Source organism: Arachis duranensis, chromosome 1 (assembly GCF_000817695.3).
Source record: "Arachis duranensis cultivar V14167 chromosome 1, aradu.V14167.gnm2.J7QH, whole genome shotgun sequence".
NCBI classification, from domain to species: domain Eukaryota; kingdom Viridiplantae; phylum Streptophyta; class Magnoliopsida; order Fabales; family Fabaceae; genus Arachis; species Arachis duranensis.
In genome coordinates, this window is record NC_029772.3 from 5,295,356 (window position 1) to 5,310,627 (window position 15,272).

The window sequence follows — 15,272 nt, forward strand, 5'->3', positions numbered from 1 at the left end:
GGGGGCATTTCTTAATTGGACTGCGTGCCGTGGTGGTGGTTATGACTCCGGGGCCGGCGGTGAAAGGAAGAGGAGTGTGACTGTGTGAGAGGGAAGATGGAGCAGAGAAAAAAACTGCGTCAGTTTTACGAAATTTATGTGTGCCTGCAAATTAATATTCTTGACATTAATTTTTGAAGTTTGATTTCAGTTTTTATCTTGTTGTGCAGCAAATTTCTCGATATAGGAGATTTATACAGTTATACAGTAGATATAGGAGTATAGCTGTATAGGCCTATGGCAGTATATTTTTACTTGTTATTGGAAATGGGTTTTGAGATGACACAACACAGCACAAACATCCTAGTGAGAGTTACACCCAAACAGATGATAGAACCAATCAAGCTATTGCTCACCAGGTTACTGGTTTAACTAGTGAGTCATTAGTTTAGTTAGTTAATTCAGTTTTACATAAATAAAAAATATAAAATAATTAAAAATTTAAAATTAAAATTTAAAATATATATCTTTACTAATATTTTTAAAAAAATTAAATCTCAAATTCTAATTACCAACTAAAATAAGGAGGTCACGACCACCTCAATCCGTTGGTATAGATCCAATGTAAGGAGCTAGTAGTCAGTCTTCTAAGGTTTGTTCTAACTCCCAGTTTCAAAGCATCAAAGAAGAATAACACTTGATATTCAATGCAATGCTAGTTAATCCATCAGGGTGTTTAGGACAATAGGTCTTTGTTTTGTGAATGACAGTTATTATATTCTAGACTTCCTAGTTTCTTGCTTGCCCAAACTTTGACTAATGTTGCCAGACGTAATTTTTTTTGCATTGCACTTGTTTTGTTCCTTTAATGTTTGCTACTCTATCATGTTTGTCAATTTCAGTGATTACACATTATGCTATTATGAATATAGATTATTTTTAGCTTTTTTTTCTTTATGGTAACTACTCTATCAAAATAAGGCACATTACTAAAGAAAAGCAACTATAACTTACTTTAATTCATCTATTAACATATTACATACAACATTGTCAGAATTTTAAAGTCACAACTAACACAACAACTAAAGTGAAAAAAATCAATATGCCTAACAATTGGATTATACATTTTTGGATTCTCACTTTAGCTTCCAGCTTTTCAATCTGTCAAGTTATATTGACCCTCACTTGTTTATTGTAATTTGTAGTAGCATACAATCTTCCTTTATATTCGTTTTCTTCTACATCATCAGTCCAGACAAATTATTCACACCATGTTTTGTCCCTAGTCTGTATGAAATAAGGTTACGAGTTACGAACATAAAACCACTTAACATTTTTTTAACAAAACCTCATTTTGTAATTAGGACAACCAAAGGATTGGTATTTGTTCCGGACCACCAGAGCACAGGACAACAACCGCACCGACAATGCTCTGGCACCTGCAAACATCTGCTCAACTTGGAGTTCTCGTCGTTGATCTTGTAGAACTTCCTTGACCCTGACTCGCACATCCAATCATTATTTTGCTTTCAATTTTAAACAGTAACAATAAAGAAGTAGGAGAAGAACGTTCGTCAACAAAGAAAAAAAGAACAATGGAGATGTGCTACTGAAATTAGGGTTAAAAATAGGTCGAGGGACCACATTGAGTCAAATGATTTCAATTGCTAGTTCAGCTAGCCGTTATATATGCCCGTGTGGCATGTCACTGCCACAAGCAGGTTAAATTAGTCGAACATAGGGTGAGGGATCAACTTGGTGCATTTTTTACAAACTCAGGGATATAAACAATACAATTGGTAAGTCGGAGACCAAATCAGTGTAATCAATGAATCTCAGTAGGGGTGGCAATGGGTATGGTAGAGTAGAGTTTGGATCCAACCCTAACCCTACCTACAAGTTGAAATTTTTATCTAAACTCAACTCTATCCTACTCGTACTCTACCATTTGACAACCTATAATCTCAAAGACCATATACATATATAAAGTGCATATTGGTCGGGTAAGGTTGACTCGCACCCTACCCAACCCATACAAAAACCCTACCCACACTTTACCATATTCGCTGTAGATCGAATTAACAACCCTACTCGACCAGAGTTGGATCAAATATCCACAGATATTCACTTTACCATATTCACTTTACCCAGTATATTTTTACTTGTTATTGGAAATGGGTGTTGTGATGACACAACACGAACATCCTATTGAGTTAACTGAATGAACTCGTGATTTGGTAATAAAAAATGAGCGTAATTTTTTGTCAAATTAATTGTATTAGGTACTTGGGATTTAAATTGTGAAGGCTTACAAGAGAACGCAAAACATAGACGATGGTAATCACCTTTCGAATATCTCAGGATAACAAAATCAGATATTACTAAACCTTCATTGACAATTTTGAAATTTCAAGTTGAGAAAAGAATCATTTAATGGGGTGATAAATTCTGACCTATGTAACTACACCCCCCTTACCAGCAAGGCTATTTAGCTTTTATTGTTGATGAGAAAAGAATAAGTTTAATGTTGTAACTAAGGTAAATTTTGAATAAAACCAGAGATAAAATCATGTTTTCTTTCTCTGCTTGCATTGCTCTCTAGGAAAACAAATAATCTGAATATCTTATCACAACTGTTGCTTGTCAGCTGAAAATTCTTCCCAACTCCCAAGCAATTTCATATATAATGAAATAATCTGCAATAGAACATAGGACCAAAATACTTAGATTTGTGAAGTTTAGTGGCGAAAGCATGAGTTGCATTTAAGGAAAATTAAAGGCATGTAAAAGCAAGGGCTTCCAACCTGTTATCTATGGAGTGGAGAACATAAAACTAATTATCTACTGTCTCACATCATGCTAAACCAAAATCACCAATCATGAGTGGATCATTGAAGACAATTTCTAAAAAATCGGATTCCATGTGTCATGAAATTTAAATAACACAGAAATGTTACTGCAAATTCAGAAAGAAAATGTAAAAAAATTATACAAGGTCCTAAAGGCCAAAACCACTACCTGCAATGCAAAAGTAATATCAGCCTTGTTAACTTTTAGTGTTACCCTTTTCAATTTATCCTCTCGTGATGGTCCTAGTTTAATTAGCCCCTGCAGTTATAATATGTTTCATCATTTTACTTATTGCCACTTTGCTTCATCGGAATATTCATAATCAATGGCAGAAAGCTACATCTAGAAATCCATAATCAACTTCTGTACTGCTTTGTTTCAGATACCTGGTCATTAAGCACTCTGCACATGTTTGAGAATTCCAAGATTCCTGTTGGGGGAATCAGTGATGATTTGCATAACTCAGAGTAAGATTTATATAGCTGCAAGATTACTAGAACCTTAAGAATCAATATATATTTTTTAAAAAAGAGGAATCATTTAATTTTTGCAAATTCAAAAGCTGTAAAGAGCACCTCTCCAAGGATTGTATCTTTCTTAGATCCATGGAAATGTTTCATGGATGAACAAAGTATAATCTGCAAAAGGTACAAATTCAGGGATCAAATGTTATAAACAGTAACTTATTTGGTATTAAAAGAATGCTTGTGCAATTAGGATTGGTTACTACTCTGTAAAAACATAACAAAAAACTTGATTACATGTTCAATACCTAATGATCCTTGTTAAATAAATCTTCAACGACCACCTACTCTCTTAATATATGAAATTGTTACAGGTGTGTTTCTTTACCCACCCTTCAATGACTTTCAACTTTCTATGACAGCTCAAATGTAGTCAATGCGAATTTTCTGTAAATTCCTGTCCAATTCTAGTTTACAGCGCAATTAACTTTACAGTAGAGACTATATGACAGAATTTTGTGAATCCATTATAATTAAGTGTCTAAATAAACATTTCTTTCATTTTCTCCGCTCACTTGATAGTACTCTTAAAAAATAGTTACATTGAAAGTAGAGATCACTTAGCCTAGCTTATATACTCCTCCTTTAGTGAATCGACGAGTGTGGGTCAGAACAGTAGTACGAGTGTTAGGACCCCTTCTGAGATTATTGAGATTTATGATAATGAAGACGAGGATCCTGAGGAGTGTTCAGATGTGATTGAGATTTTTTCTAACGACGATAGTTGATACTTGGAAGCCGATGATATGGCTTTTGAGAGTTTTTTTGTGTTAGCCTAACTTTTGTGTTTAGTCTCTCACTTTTGATTAGACTTCTTAGAAGAGTAGAATGTATATAGTTGACTAGGCTAATTTTCGGGTGCCAGTTTAGGGACTTCTTATATAGACCAGGGCCCGAAGTGTTGATTATGTATATAGTAACAAGATGTGAAGGGTTGTATGCTAACTTATGACCTGTATGACAGTGTATATATATAAGTAGTATGTATGATGTATATTATCTTTATCTCTGATGTTTGTGTTATTTTATCGTAAAAGATCACAGGATTTGGAATCGAGAAGAGTATCAACGGTTGGAAAATGAGTCTTTCTCCATCTTTGTTGATAATCTCCCCGAAAACATTTCGAAGAATGAATTATTCCATCTGTTTAATTGGACTGGACGCATTAACGACATTTATGTATCATGAAAACAAAAAGGTGGTAATATATATATTTTTGCATTCATCCGATACACAACGAAAGGTGGAGTTCTGAAGGCTATAACAGAAATGAATCATATGAGGTTGAGAGGAAAGATTGTGTACGTGGGAGAAGCGAAGTATAGACGAACAACTGAGACAAAGATCTGAAAGACAGCTCAGGAAGAAGGTGATAGTCGGAACAAGAGAAATTCTCAATCTCAGGAAGGAGATAACCAAAAGCAAGTAGAGAAACTAACAAGGCACCAAAAAGAGTCAGACTCGCATGGAAATGGGTGGACAAAGAAAGTAAAAGTATCGGTGGTAAAAGAGAATCTGGAGTGGCTACAGAAAAGTCTGATCGGCAGTACGACGAAAGCAATTGATTTAAGTTTCTTGAAAAAGATGATTGGAAAAAACCTGCCTCAAGTTGTCCAAGTACGGAAATTGGGAGCATATAAAGTTTTTTTTGACTTTTGACTCTGTATTGAATGCGGAAGAAGCATATACGTTTAAAATGCATAGTTTCTTACAATTCTTCCATAGTATATGGAGATGGGATGAGACGGAGCGATGTGAAACTCGAAGAGTGTGGTTAGAATGTTACAGGATTCCGTTACATGAGAGGTCAGCAGATACATTTAGTATGTTAGGAGGCCAACGGGAAAAAGTAGCCGGTTGTGACAAAGTGACAGAATCGTGCATGTCTTTTAGTGTTGGACGAGTGCGAATTGATACTTGTATCATGGATATGATTAATGAATGGGTCCATATCACAATAGGTATAAATAGATTTGATATGCTAATGAAAGAAGTGGAAAAGGAGGCTTTTGGATTGAATTGTTATGAAGAAGCTAATGAAAAAAGTGACTATAGTTGTGAACAACGAAGAACAGTTGTAGAAAGGGAGTGTGTGGGTACGAGCTTAAGGAGTGCATGGGTTACAAAATCAGTGGTTTTTAGCGACCAGGCTGCCGATGTGGTGATGGGGGAGCTGAGGGAAGATGGAGAAGATAAGGGCAGGTTGGTAATTCCTGAAATTATTTTGAATGAGTGGATTAATGATCATTCAAAACAAAATCAAGTAACATATCAACCAATTTATGAAAGAATTGAAGGGAGTGTGGATTGTGTGGGATGTAATCATATTAATTATGAAGTTGATCCTGAAGATACAGTAACATGGATTTATGAAGGTAACTTTAATAAATTAGAAAGGAGGGGCAAAAAGAATAAGAAAAAGAAGGTTCGTTGTAGGCTTGGTGTTAAGCCCAACAATTCAAAGATGTCCAAAAAAGATAGAGAAAGATCTTTGAACCTGGCTTCCTCAATCAACCGGTTCGGTGATTTGGGTTGGGTCTAGAATTTGAGTTAGGCTTGATGGAAATAGAGCACGGTTTTCACGATAGGAACGGGCACGCTAGAGAAGGGTCTACGACAAGTGTGCAGGAAGCTGCATCTGTAAAACTTGCGCTAGAAACCAGCGCGGAGAAGATCGAAGGAGACCGAATCGGTGTTGAAAGAGGAAAGCTAAAGACTGGTCACGGCAAAGGAGGTTCAACGTGGCAAAAAAATGCGCAACCCTAATGCCACCTATGTTGGATCATGAGATCGAGGAAGAGTTGGTGGCGGAGAACCAGGCCGCTACTCTCCTGGCGGTGACATTGAATGAAGGGACTGGTGGGTTGGGTGTGTATGTTGATGATGATGGTGCAGAAGATGTTGATGAAGAAACACGTGATAGGGATGACATTGTGAATAATAGTGGCATGGGTCTCGGCACAAAGGGAACAATATTGACAAAGAGACAGGGAGAGCTATCGGAACATGATGAAGAAGTAGTTGGGAAGAGGGTGGTTGATGATGGTGGATCCGACAAGAATGAAGGAAGTGTGGGAAACATAAATAATATTTTGGAGGAGCAGATGCTTGAAAATAGAAAAATTTGGGACCTAGCGTTGGAATCGGGTGCAATTTTATACAATGAAGAAGATGATATTATGGCTATTCTCCAAGCATAAAATGAAGAAATTGCTCAGAAAAGAAGATTAGCAAAACAGAAAGAGAAAGCAAGACGCTGCAGGCCCAAAAATAAAAAAAAAGGTGTGCAATAATTTATTAAAATATTTTGTTCTTGAAATGGTAGGGGGTTAATGGGTGATAGAAAATTGAGCATAGTCAAAAACCTCAAGAAAAAATTTAAGTTGAATACGTTGGGCTTGTTTCAGATTAAGTGACGGGTAATGACAAAATTTGATGTAATAAGAATTCGGGAGAGTGATGCTGCGGATGAGAATATGTTGAATTGGAGGGTGCTTCAAGTGTTTACTATTAATTTGGGATGAATTAATGTTTAAAATGAGTCGTTGTCATAAAGTGGAGTTTTAGTTGTGTATTGAAGGGGTCTTACTAAAAATAATTTCAATTATGATTTCTGTGGTGTATGAAGTTTATAAGAGAAGAGAAATTTGTTGTGTGGGAGAAATTGAGTTATATTGTAGAGTTATGTCAGCCTTTATGGGAGACTTCAACGAGATTGTATAGGTGGAGGGGAGAAAGGATGCTGTTAGATTAACAGAGTTTTAGTAAGAATTGATAAAAGAAGATATGTAACTGGTGGACTTTGTTTAGCGATCTTACAATTGGATTGACAGAGTTTTAATAAGATTGGAGTGGTTGAAAATGTTTTTCCGAGTACAAAACTAGGAGTACAAAATCAAGAGTATATTATAAGAAGGAGGAGCACAAAAAATAGTTGATGAGTTTCTTTGCATTTTTTTCTTTTTTAACTTTTCTATTTGTTTGTTGTTGTTCTTTCTCCACTTATTGTGTTAAGCTCTTTTGTTCAAAAAAAAAATTTATTTAATGGCTACATACCGATGGGATTGGTTATAGGCTATAATTCTATCCGACCCGTACTGCACTCGTCGGATCAGATATAATAACACAAGATTTAAGTTTAATTATTTTAAGTTAAAGACAACATAAAAACTTAAAAACAAAATATCATAAACTATGCTATTTATATGAGACGTGGGGATATGAAGATCTGCGAATCAGATTCGCGGATATATCACTGCTAAATTTACAATCTGATTCTATCATATTGCGAATCAGATTTGATCTGATTTAATAGCCTTACAAATCGAATAATATCCACAAAATTCGGATTAGATATAAATAATTATTGCGAATATGTGGACATTATTTAATTCACGTGCAATCTTAGGTGTATAAGAGGAAGAATGCTAAAATATTCAATGCATATACTTGATGGTATTTGGTTTAATATCATTACTAAAAATATTTGGTCACTTAATTTTTTTTATGAAAGTATATATTTAATTATTGATATTTTTATTATATTTTAAAATATTTTTATTATATCAGTAATAAATTTAAAAAATATGTGTAAATTTGTAAATAACTTACTAATTTGAGGGTATTATAACGGATTTGCTTACATTTAAATCTAATTTTAAATGTTTATGTATCAAAAATATATTTTAAAAAATATTAATATTTATCTCAAATAATTAATTTAAAATAAAAATGCCTTTCAAAAAAAATAAAAACCGATTTGTTTTTAAATTTATCATTATATAAAAAAGTTTTTTTTTAAATTAAAAAAAAATCATAAATAAATTATAACTCAAATAAAATAGTTTTCATGGTCTCGTTGGGAATTTGGAAAAATCTGATTTTGCCCATTGATAGATCACATCGAAAAATTGATAGAACAAATCCGGGTCGGGCGGGTAGTGAAATTATTGGTTCTAACTCCCAACTGCGATTCCACTCACAGAGCGGCGAGCTTATCCCACTGAAGAGAGAGAAACAAGCGAGAGAGAAGAGAGCGAAGAAAACCTTGAACCTTCAATAATGGAGGATCTTTGGCGATCAGCAACGGGTCAAGACCCGCGTCCCGAAGACTACAACGGAATCGAGTTCTGGTCCAACCCTGAACGCTCCGGCTGGCTCACAAAACAAGGCGACTACATCAAAACCTGGCGCCGCCGCTGGTTCGTCTTGAAACAGGGCAAGCTCTTGTGGTTCAAGGATCCCTCCTCCGCTTCCTCACGCTCCTCCGTGCCACGTGGCGTCGTCAACGTTGCCAACTGCCTCACCGTTAAGGGAGCCGAGGACGTTCTCCACAGGCCCTCCGCTTTCGAGCTCTCCACGCCGCACAACACCATGTTCTTCCTCGCCGATTCCGATAAAGACAAGGAGGATTGGATCAACTCCATTGGCCGCGCGATTGTTCAGCACTCGCGCTCACTCGCCGATAATGAGGTCGTTGATTATGACAATAATAGAAACGCTGCTCGCGATGTTGATGATGGTAACAAGAACGATGCCACGCGCTGATTGCGTTTTTCACGCGCTTTCTCTCTGTTCTCTATTTTTGTTGTGGATTGCTTTGTTTAATGTGATGTGTATGTATAGTTTGTAAAATGTTTCGGATTTTTTTATCCTTTCTAATTTAATGTTGGTGATTGATAAAGAAATTGGCCTTTTGGTATTATTGGGTGATGGATGTGTGAGATTTTTTGCTTGTCTGGTGCCGATGTTGCAAAGCAAATCTAGTTGAATCTTAGGTTTGAATTTCTTGTTAACAAAGAAATATAATCTCTAGGGTTTTGAGGGATTTGGATATGTGAGATTTTGGGGGGTTTTGTCTGAAAGGGGTGTTATAAACCTAGCTGAATTACTAGTGGTAGTGGGGAGTCCTGTTCTGTTTATATGGTAGGATCAGAGATGGGGTAACTGTGATGATCATTCTCGAAGGTTCAATTCCTCCTTTTGTTATTGAGATCGTAAGCATGGTTTAATTTAGGCCCTGACTCATGAAAATTTTTTAGTCACGAGATTGCATTGAATCACAGAGTGCAGTATCATTGACAAAATTGAACATTCTGAAAAGTCAGGAACTAAATTGGGATTTGGTGATATAAACTGGATTTTGTGATATTCACTATAGTTGGGTTATTCCCTAATGAATGAGATCTTTGGCTTTAAGGGATGATGGCATCTAACTGAGAACTAAGAGGAGGTGGTTGGTAGTTAGATGATCTGATTGGGAGTGTGGTAATTGCCATTGAAGTATCTCAGGCATGTAGTTTCGGTTAACATATGATTTTCTTTTTGGAAAGTGCTATCTGATGATACCATGTTAGGGACTTAAGGTTGCATTCTGTTGGTTGTGCCTTACAGATCTTAATCTCAGGTATGTTGTTTCTGTTAATATCGTGTAAGGGACTTACAGTGTATTCTGTTGATTGTGCTTCACAGATCTTATTTCTCAGATACTGCTTATGGTATAGTTAGCAGACTACATTTTTGACTCCATAACATGGTGTGTCTCTTTCCTCGGTGATTAACTGAGGCATATTCTGTTGTTGTTTTTGCTTACTCTCGCTGCCTTGCACTCCTCTTAATATTTGTTGGATTTGTTTTTCATATGAATCAATACGAGTTGGTTTCAACTGTTCTTTTAGTTTTTCTTTTCCAGAGTTCTTTGTTGATTAAGAAGTGCTTTGGATTTCTTTTAGTGACCCTTCATTCTTGACTTCCCCATTCTTTTCTCCTTTGCCTTCACTAAGTGTGCAAAACATAGCCGGATATATCAACATCCTGGAATGGTTGGTCCCATAGATACATTTTAAGGACCCCCTTGCAATGAAAGTTAGGGAGCTTCATGAGGGGAGATATGATTTGTGCTTAACTTTCACAATAGAGGTCAGAGGACCTTACCAAAGATGTCTCTGCTTTGTGTAGGACTGTAGGGATAGGATAATGGGTTGTTGGTTTTTATTTTAGTATTTTCAGTTTCAAAATATGTGAAGAAAAATATGAAAACAATAATACAATAAGAAAACAAAAATAGAACAAAAAATACAGGATGTTTTTCAAATTTGTTGCAGAAATTGTCCGGTTGAAATTGTACAACAAATTCTTCTCCTGCTTGAGTACATGTCATTGCCACATCTCAACAAGAGGTTCATTAACAGCAGTATTTAGTAAAATAAGAGCTTGATATGGGATATGCAGGGGTAGGTTATTAGGATGGGGATACGCTGTTTTGGTCGAAGAATGAGGGAAAAATACAGATCATGGTCAGAAAAGCATTGCACAGCTTGGGCCCCCTTTTTTTTTGTCACTTTTTTCATATTTTATCCTTTTTATACTATTTTTATTTTCAGTATTTTCTATTTTAAAAATAAAAAATACTAAAAATAAAAAAATTATTTTTACTTTTTTTTTATTCACAAAATTCCGAAAAAAAAAAAACTAAGTACTGAAAATAAAACATCTGAGTACGTAAACTAAATGTACTCTTCTGAGTTCTGATAAGTGATAATAAAATCCGGATGTGATGGTTCAATTTAGACCAAATATAATTATGTTTTTTTTTCTTTTTTGTTTTTCTTTTTTGGGCAATAAATATAGTTATATTTAAGTGATATTATTATGTTCCTTGGTTCTTTGACATAAAGAGTGAAAGCCCTTAATCTTTGCCCAAGCGTCCTTATTTAGTACTGCTGATGCATTTCCTTGCGCTATGTTGATTTTTTTTCCCTCAATTAAAACTAACAATGCGTGGAAGAATGATTTTGTTACAGCTTTGCTTTAATCCTTCAACATAGCATGGTAAATGTTTTAACATAGCATGATAAATGTTTTTGTGATGCTTTACTTTAGCTAGACATGAATAGTAATGCTATTTTGCCCAATTTTTTTTTGAATAATTTTTGCTTGAAACAGCAAAGGGAAGCAAACTCGAATAAAATAAAGTTATTTTCTTTGGATGGTTGGCCACATTTTTTTTATGGTTAATCAATGATCATTTTTATGTTACCCTTTTGCACATCAAATTAAGAACAATACAAACAACAAAAAATATAGATGAAAAACTAAGAGTAGGAATCCGGGTACATTTAATTAAAATTTTATATGTTTGTGTCATTTGTTGCTTTTATTCTTTTAACGGAGAAAACTCAGGTGCAGTCGACTTCACGTGAAGTTGATAGCTGAGAGTCGTTAGATGAAAATTTAGTCAATCATCTAAAGGCTCTCAATTATCAACTTCATGTGAAGTCGACACTGCATTTGAGTTTTCACCTCTTTTAATTGACCATTAATTGCTAGGATGATTATGTTTTTTTTAATTCGGAATCAAATTTTATCATATATTTTTTCTTTTCTCTCAATTCAATTTTGTAATACATTACTAAGTTGATCAATAGCATTGATTTTCTCACTGTATTTAAAGAGAGAAGCACCAACCTAGGAGAAGAATAAATTATCTCTTCTCAAACACAAATTCACATTTGTAATTTTTATGACTTTGATTAAAACATTGGAGTTCTAAAACTTTGATTTGATCATCATCAGGATTGTTTTTTTTACAAAGAAGGGTTTTTTTAAATAAATAAAATAAATATAAAATTTATCCATATAGATACGCATATAAAAATTTACGTTTTTTTTTTTACTTTGGTTAACGTATTATGTTTACAACCGTGATACATTTTAAAAGGATTTTGATTCTCTAAAGTTTGAATTTTACTTTAGAGAATAAATGTGATCTCTCACCATTAATTAACACATCGAACGGTGTGGATACCTCTCTCTAACATGACGCATTTTGACGAGTGAGGGTGATGTTTTGGCTATCATCCCTATCATCAAAGGCAAAATCGTGAGGCTTTATGTGCCAAAGCGGACAATATCGTGCTAGCGGGTGGTTTAGACTGTTACAGATGGTATTAGAATCCGGATCGATGTGCCAGCGAGGGCGCTGGGCTCCCTTAGGGGATGGATTGTAAGTGCTAGCGGGTAGTCTGGGCTGTTACAGATGGTATCAGAATCAGAATTCGGATCGATGTGCCAGCGAGGGCGCTGGGCTCCCTTAGGGGATGGATTGTAAGGCCCACATCGATTGGGGAGAGGAACGAAGTATGCCTTATAAGGGTGTGGATACCTCTTCCTAGCATGACGCGTTTTGACGAGTGAGTGTGGGGTGTTTTGACTATCATTCCTATCCTCAAAGCAAAACCGTGAGGTCTTGTATTTATTTTATTTATTTAAAAAATCCTGATAAAGAATGATGGGGGAGTTTAGATCTATTTAAATCGTAATTATGTTTGATAACTAGAATTATTTGACCTAAGTATAGAGAATTAATTTTTAATTATTTAATATTAATTATTTTTATTGTAAATTTATTCTTTCAAAACTTATCTTTTAATAAGGTTTTTAGGATTTATAATTTAAAAATATTAGTTGACGTTGATAAAAAAATTAACTCTTTAGTTGTATTCAATTATTTGTAGGATTTATAATTTAAAAATATTAGTTGACATTGATAAAAAAAAATTTAACTCTTTAGTTGTATTCAATTATTTGTCTGATGTCATATAGGAAGAATTGAAGAACTGTGTTTGTTCCTCTCTCTTTTCAATCAACAAAGTAATTAATAATTAATCTTTAAAAAAATATTTAAAACTAAAACCCAATTAAAACATTCAAAATTTAAATAAAAATATGTAAAATGAGATAAAATACATCCAATTTAAGGTATAGAATTTAAAATTTAAGTTTATTATTGTGGATTTAAGATTTATAATTTAAGATAATCGAAGGCGGATTATTGTGGATTTAAGATTTATAATAGTATGAGTAATGATTGATTGTGAGATGGATGAAATTGTAGTATTTTTAGAAAAAAAAAAGTAAAAAAAGGCAAAAAAATAATTTCAAAAGATAAAATGTGATTTTTTTATTGGATTTTTTGGCCAACTTTATAGTTTTTGGTTGAATTATTGGCGAACGGTATTAGTTCTCTAATATATTGGTTGAGTTGGAATCCCAAATTAAATTAGATTTTTCACTTTTTAAAAATTATGAAAGATATTTACCCATAAAATATGAATATTGATAACAAGCTCATTTTAGTTGAGATTTTAACTCTAACCTAAATAAGCAGTAACATTTTTGGTTAATTATAAGTCAATAATATATTGTCACATTAGAAGGAATATTTTACCCTCTATATTATAAAGAGTTCTAGAGTAATTGCCATAATTTAATTAGATTGCTTTCTGCCTAATTTCATCATTACCAAAAGTCCAAGAGCATGTGAATTTTTTTTTAATGCGAGAATCTACAATATTATTTTAAATTTTTAGTAGACCAAGCTATACTGGCTAAATGATTATACTTGAAACATGCTTTCTTTTAATCATTCATATTTTTCCCTCTGAGTCGTTACAATTTTGAAACTTAATTAGTAGAGGTTCACAATCCAAATTAGGTTTAGCAAAATAAAGTTCGTCTTGAATCATATTTGGGTGCAACGATTAGCATTGGAACATTTTAAACGCGTAAAAAATATTGCTATCATTTCCTTTTTTTTAAGTCATGATTTTCATGTTTATAAAACATTTTAGATATATTATGACATCAATTATATTTAGATATATTGATTTAAAATATTAATAAAATAATGACAAATAAAAAATATAGAAGAATAATTTGCACCTTTTCTTGTCCGGCCATTATAATTAATTAATTATCGGCATTTTTTTTAGGTGGTGGATTATTGACATTTTGATCTACCTAAGAATGTATTCTAAAGTCTAAACTGAAAAATATATCCAATTTCTTATTCTTATATATATTAGATAGCCCACACGAACCCACTCTATACACACGTGAAATATAGGTAATTAATATCTCTGCTACTCTAGGTTATAAGGTTTAACTCTCTAGGATAATGAGTTGTCAATGTATGGTTAAGGTTTTGGAGATTTCATATATATTTTAAACAATATTCTGGGCAAAAATTAGGAATATATTAATTTTAGAGTATTTTTATTTTCAATGACCAATATGAGACAATATAATAATAAATAGGTGAGATGGTGATTTAATATTTTTTAAATAAAAAACTCAACACAATAAAATAGAATAATAAAAATACATAAAAAAGTGTTAGACAAATTCAAAAAAAAAAAAATCTATTATCATCTCTAACATTATAATTAATAATTATTAGGATAAACATTACTATTAGGATAAACCGATAAACATCTTATTGATAATTTCTGCTATACATAGTTTTTAATTTTTAAAAATCTTATCATTCCTTTTTAACTAAATATTTTAAATGATAGTAAAAAATTCAATTAATCATCTTTTATGTTCTTTTTTTTTTTACATATATTCTTGTCTAACTTTTAAAGTATTGCTTAATTCATCTATACCATGTTAAACTAATTCATCAAATTTACTAGAGTTTAAATATCTACCGAAGAGAAAAAAAAAACGAATTGTTGTCCATAATTTCAAATTTTTAAGATTATAGATTTTTTATGACTCTTTCTTCAAACTAGAATGAGACTCGTATAATGTATAAAGAGACAGATTATTTATACTATATAATATATTTTAATAAATATTATATTAAAAATATTTTAGAGAACATATTATAAATAGATTTTAAATTTATTTATTTTTAAAAAAGACATAGATTATTTATATTAGAGTTATATAAAGCTATTTTTTTCATTTTTCGATTTGTATTAATGACTACACTTTGTCTTTTTTTTTGTATTTTTTTGTTTGTAAATAATTAAAAAAAATTAACGAATGAGAATGAAAAACATATAAAAATGTTATATTAAATTTAAGAAATTTTTGACAATTAGTATGAGAGATTAAGAAATGAAGAGTAG

The 15,272-nt window shown here is 32.9% G+C and overlaps 1 protein-coding gene and 2 long non-coding RNA genes across 3 annotated transcripts; 1 reads left to right on the forward strand and 2 right to left on the reverse strand.

The window, feature by feature from the left end:
• Nucleotides 1-2,212: 2,212 nt before the first annotated feature.
• Nucleotides 2,213-2,900, reverse strand: LOC107473160 (uncharacterized). Its single transcript, XR_001588922.3, has 2 exons — nucleotides 2,784-2,900; nucleotides 2,213-2,675 (listed from the first exon to the last, which is right to left on the reverse strand). It is a non-coding gene; the product is annotated as an uncharacterized LOC107473160 (long non-coding RNA).
• A 99-nt stretch (nucleotides 2,901-2,999) lies between these two features.
• On the reverse strand, nucleotides 3,000-3,528 carry LOC107471820 (uncharacterized). The gene is made up of 3 exons (XR_008006012.1): nucleotides 3,405-3,528; nucleotides 3,216-3,311; nucleotides 3,000-3,087 (listed from the first exon to the last, which is right to left on the reverse strand). It is a non-coding gene; the product is annotated as an uncharacterized LOC107471820 (long non-coding RNA).
• A 4,743-nt stretch (nucleotides 3,529-8,271) lies between these two features.
• Nucleotides 8,272-9,041, forward strand: LOC107492503 (pleckstrin homology domain-containing protein 1). Its single transcript, XM_016113573.3, has one exon. The coding sequence runs from the start codon at nucleotides 8,416-8,418 to the stop codon at nucleotides 8,899-8,901; it is 486 nt and encodes a 161-aa protein (XP_015969059.1). The 5' UTR covers nucleotides 8,272-8,415; the 3' UTR covers nucleotides 8,902-9,041.
• The last annotated feature ends 6,231 nt before the right edge of the window (nucleotides 9,042-15,272 follow it).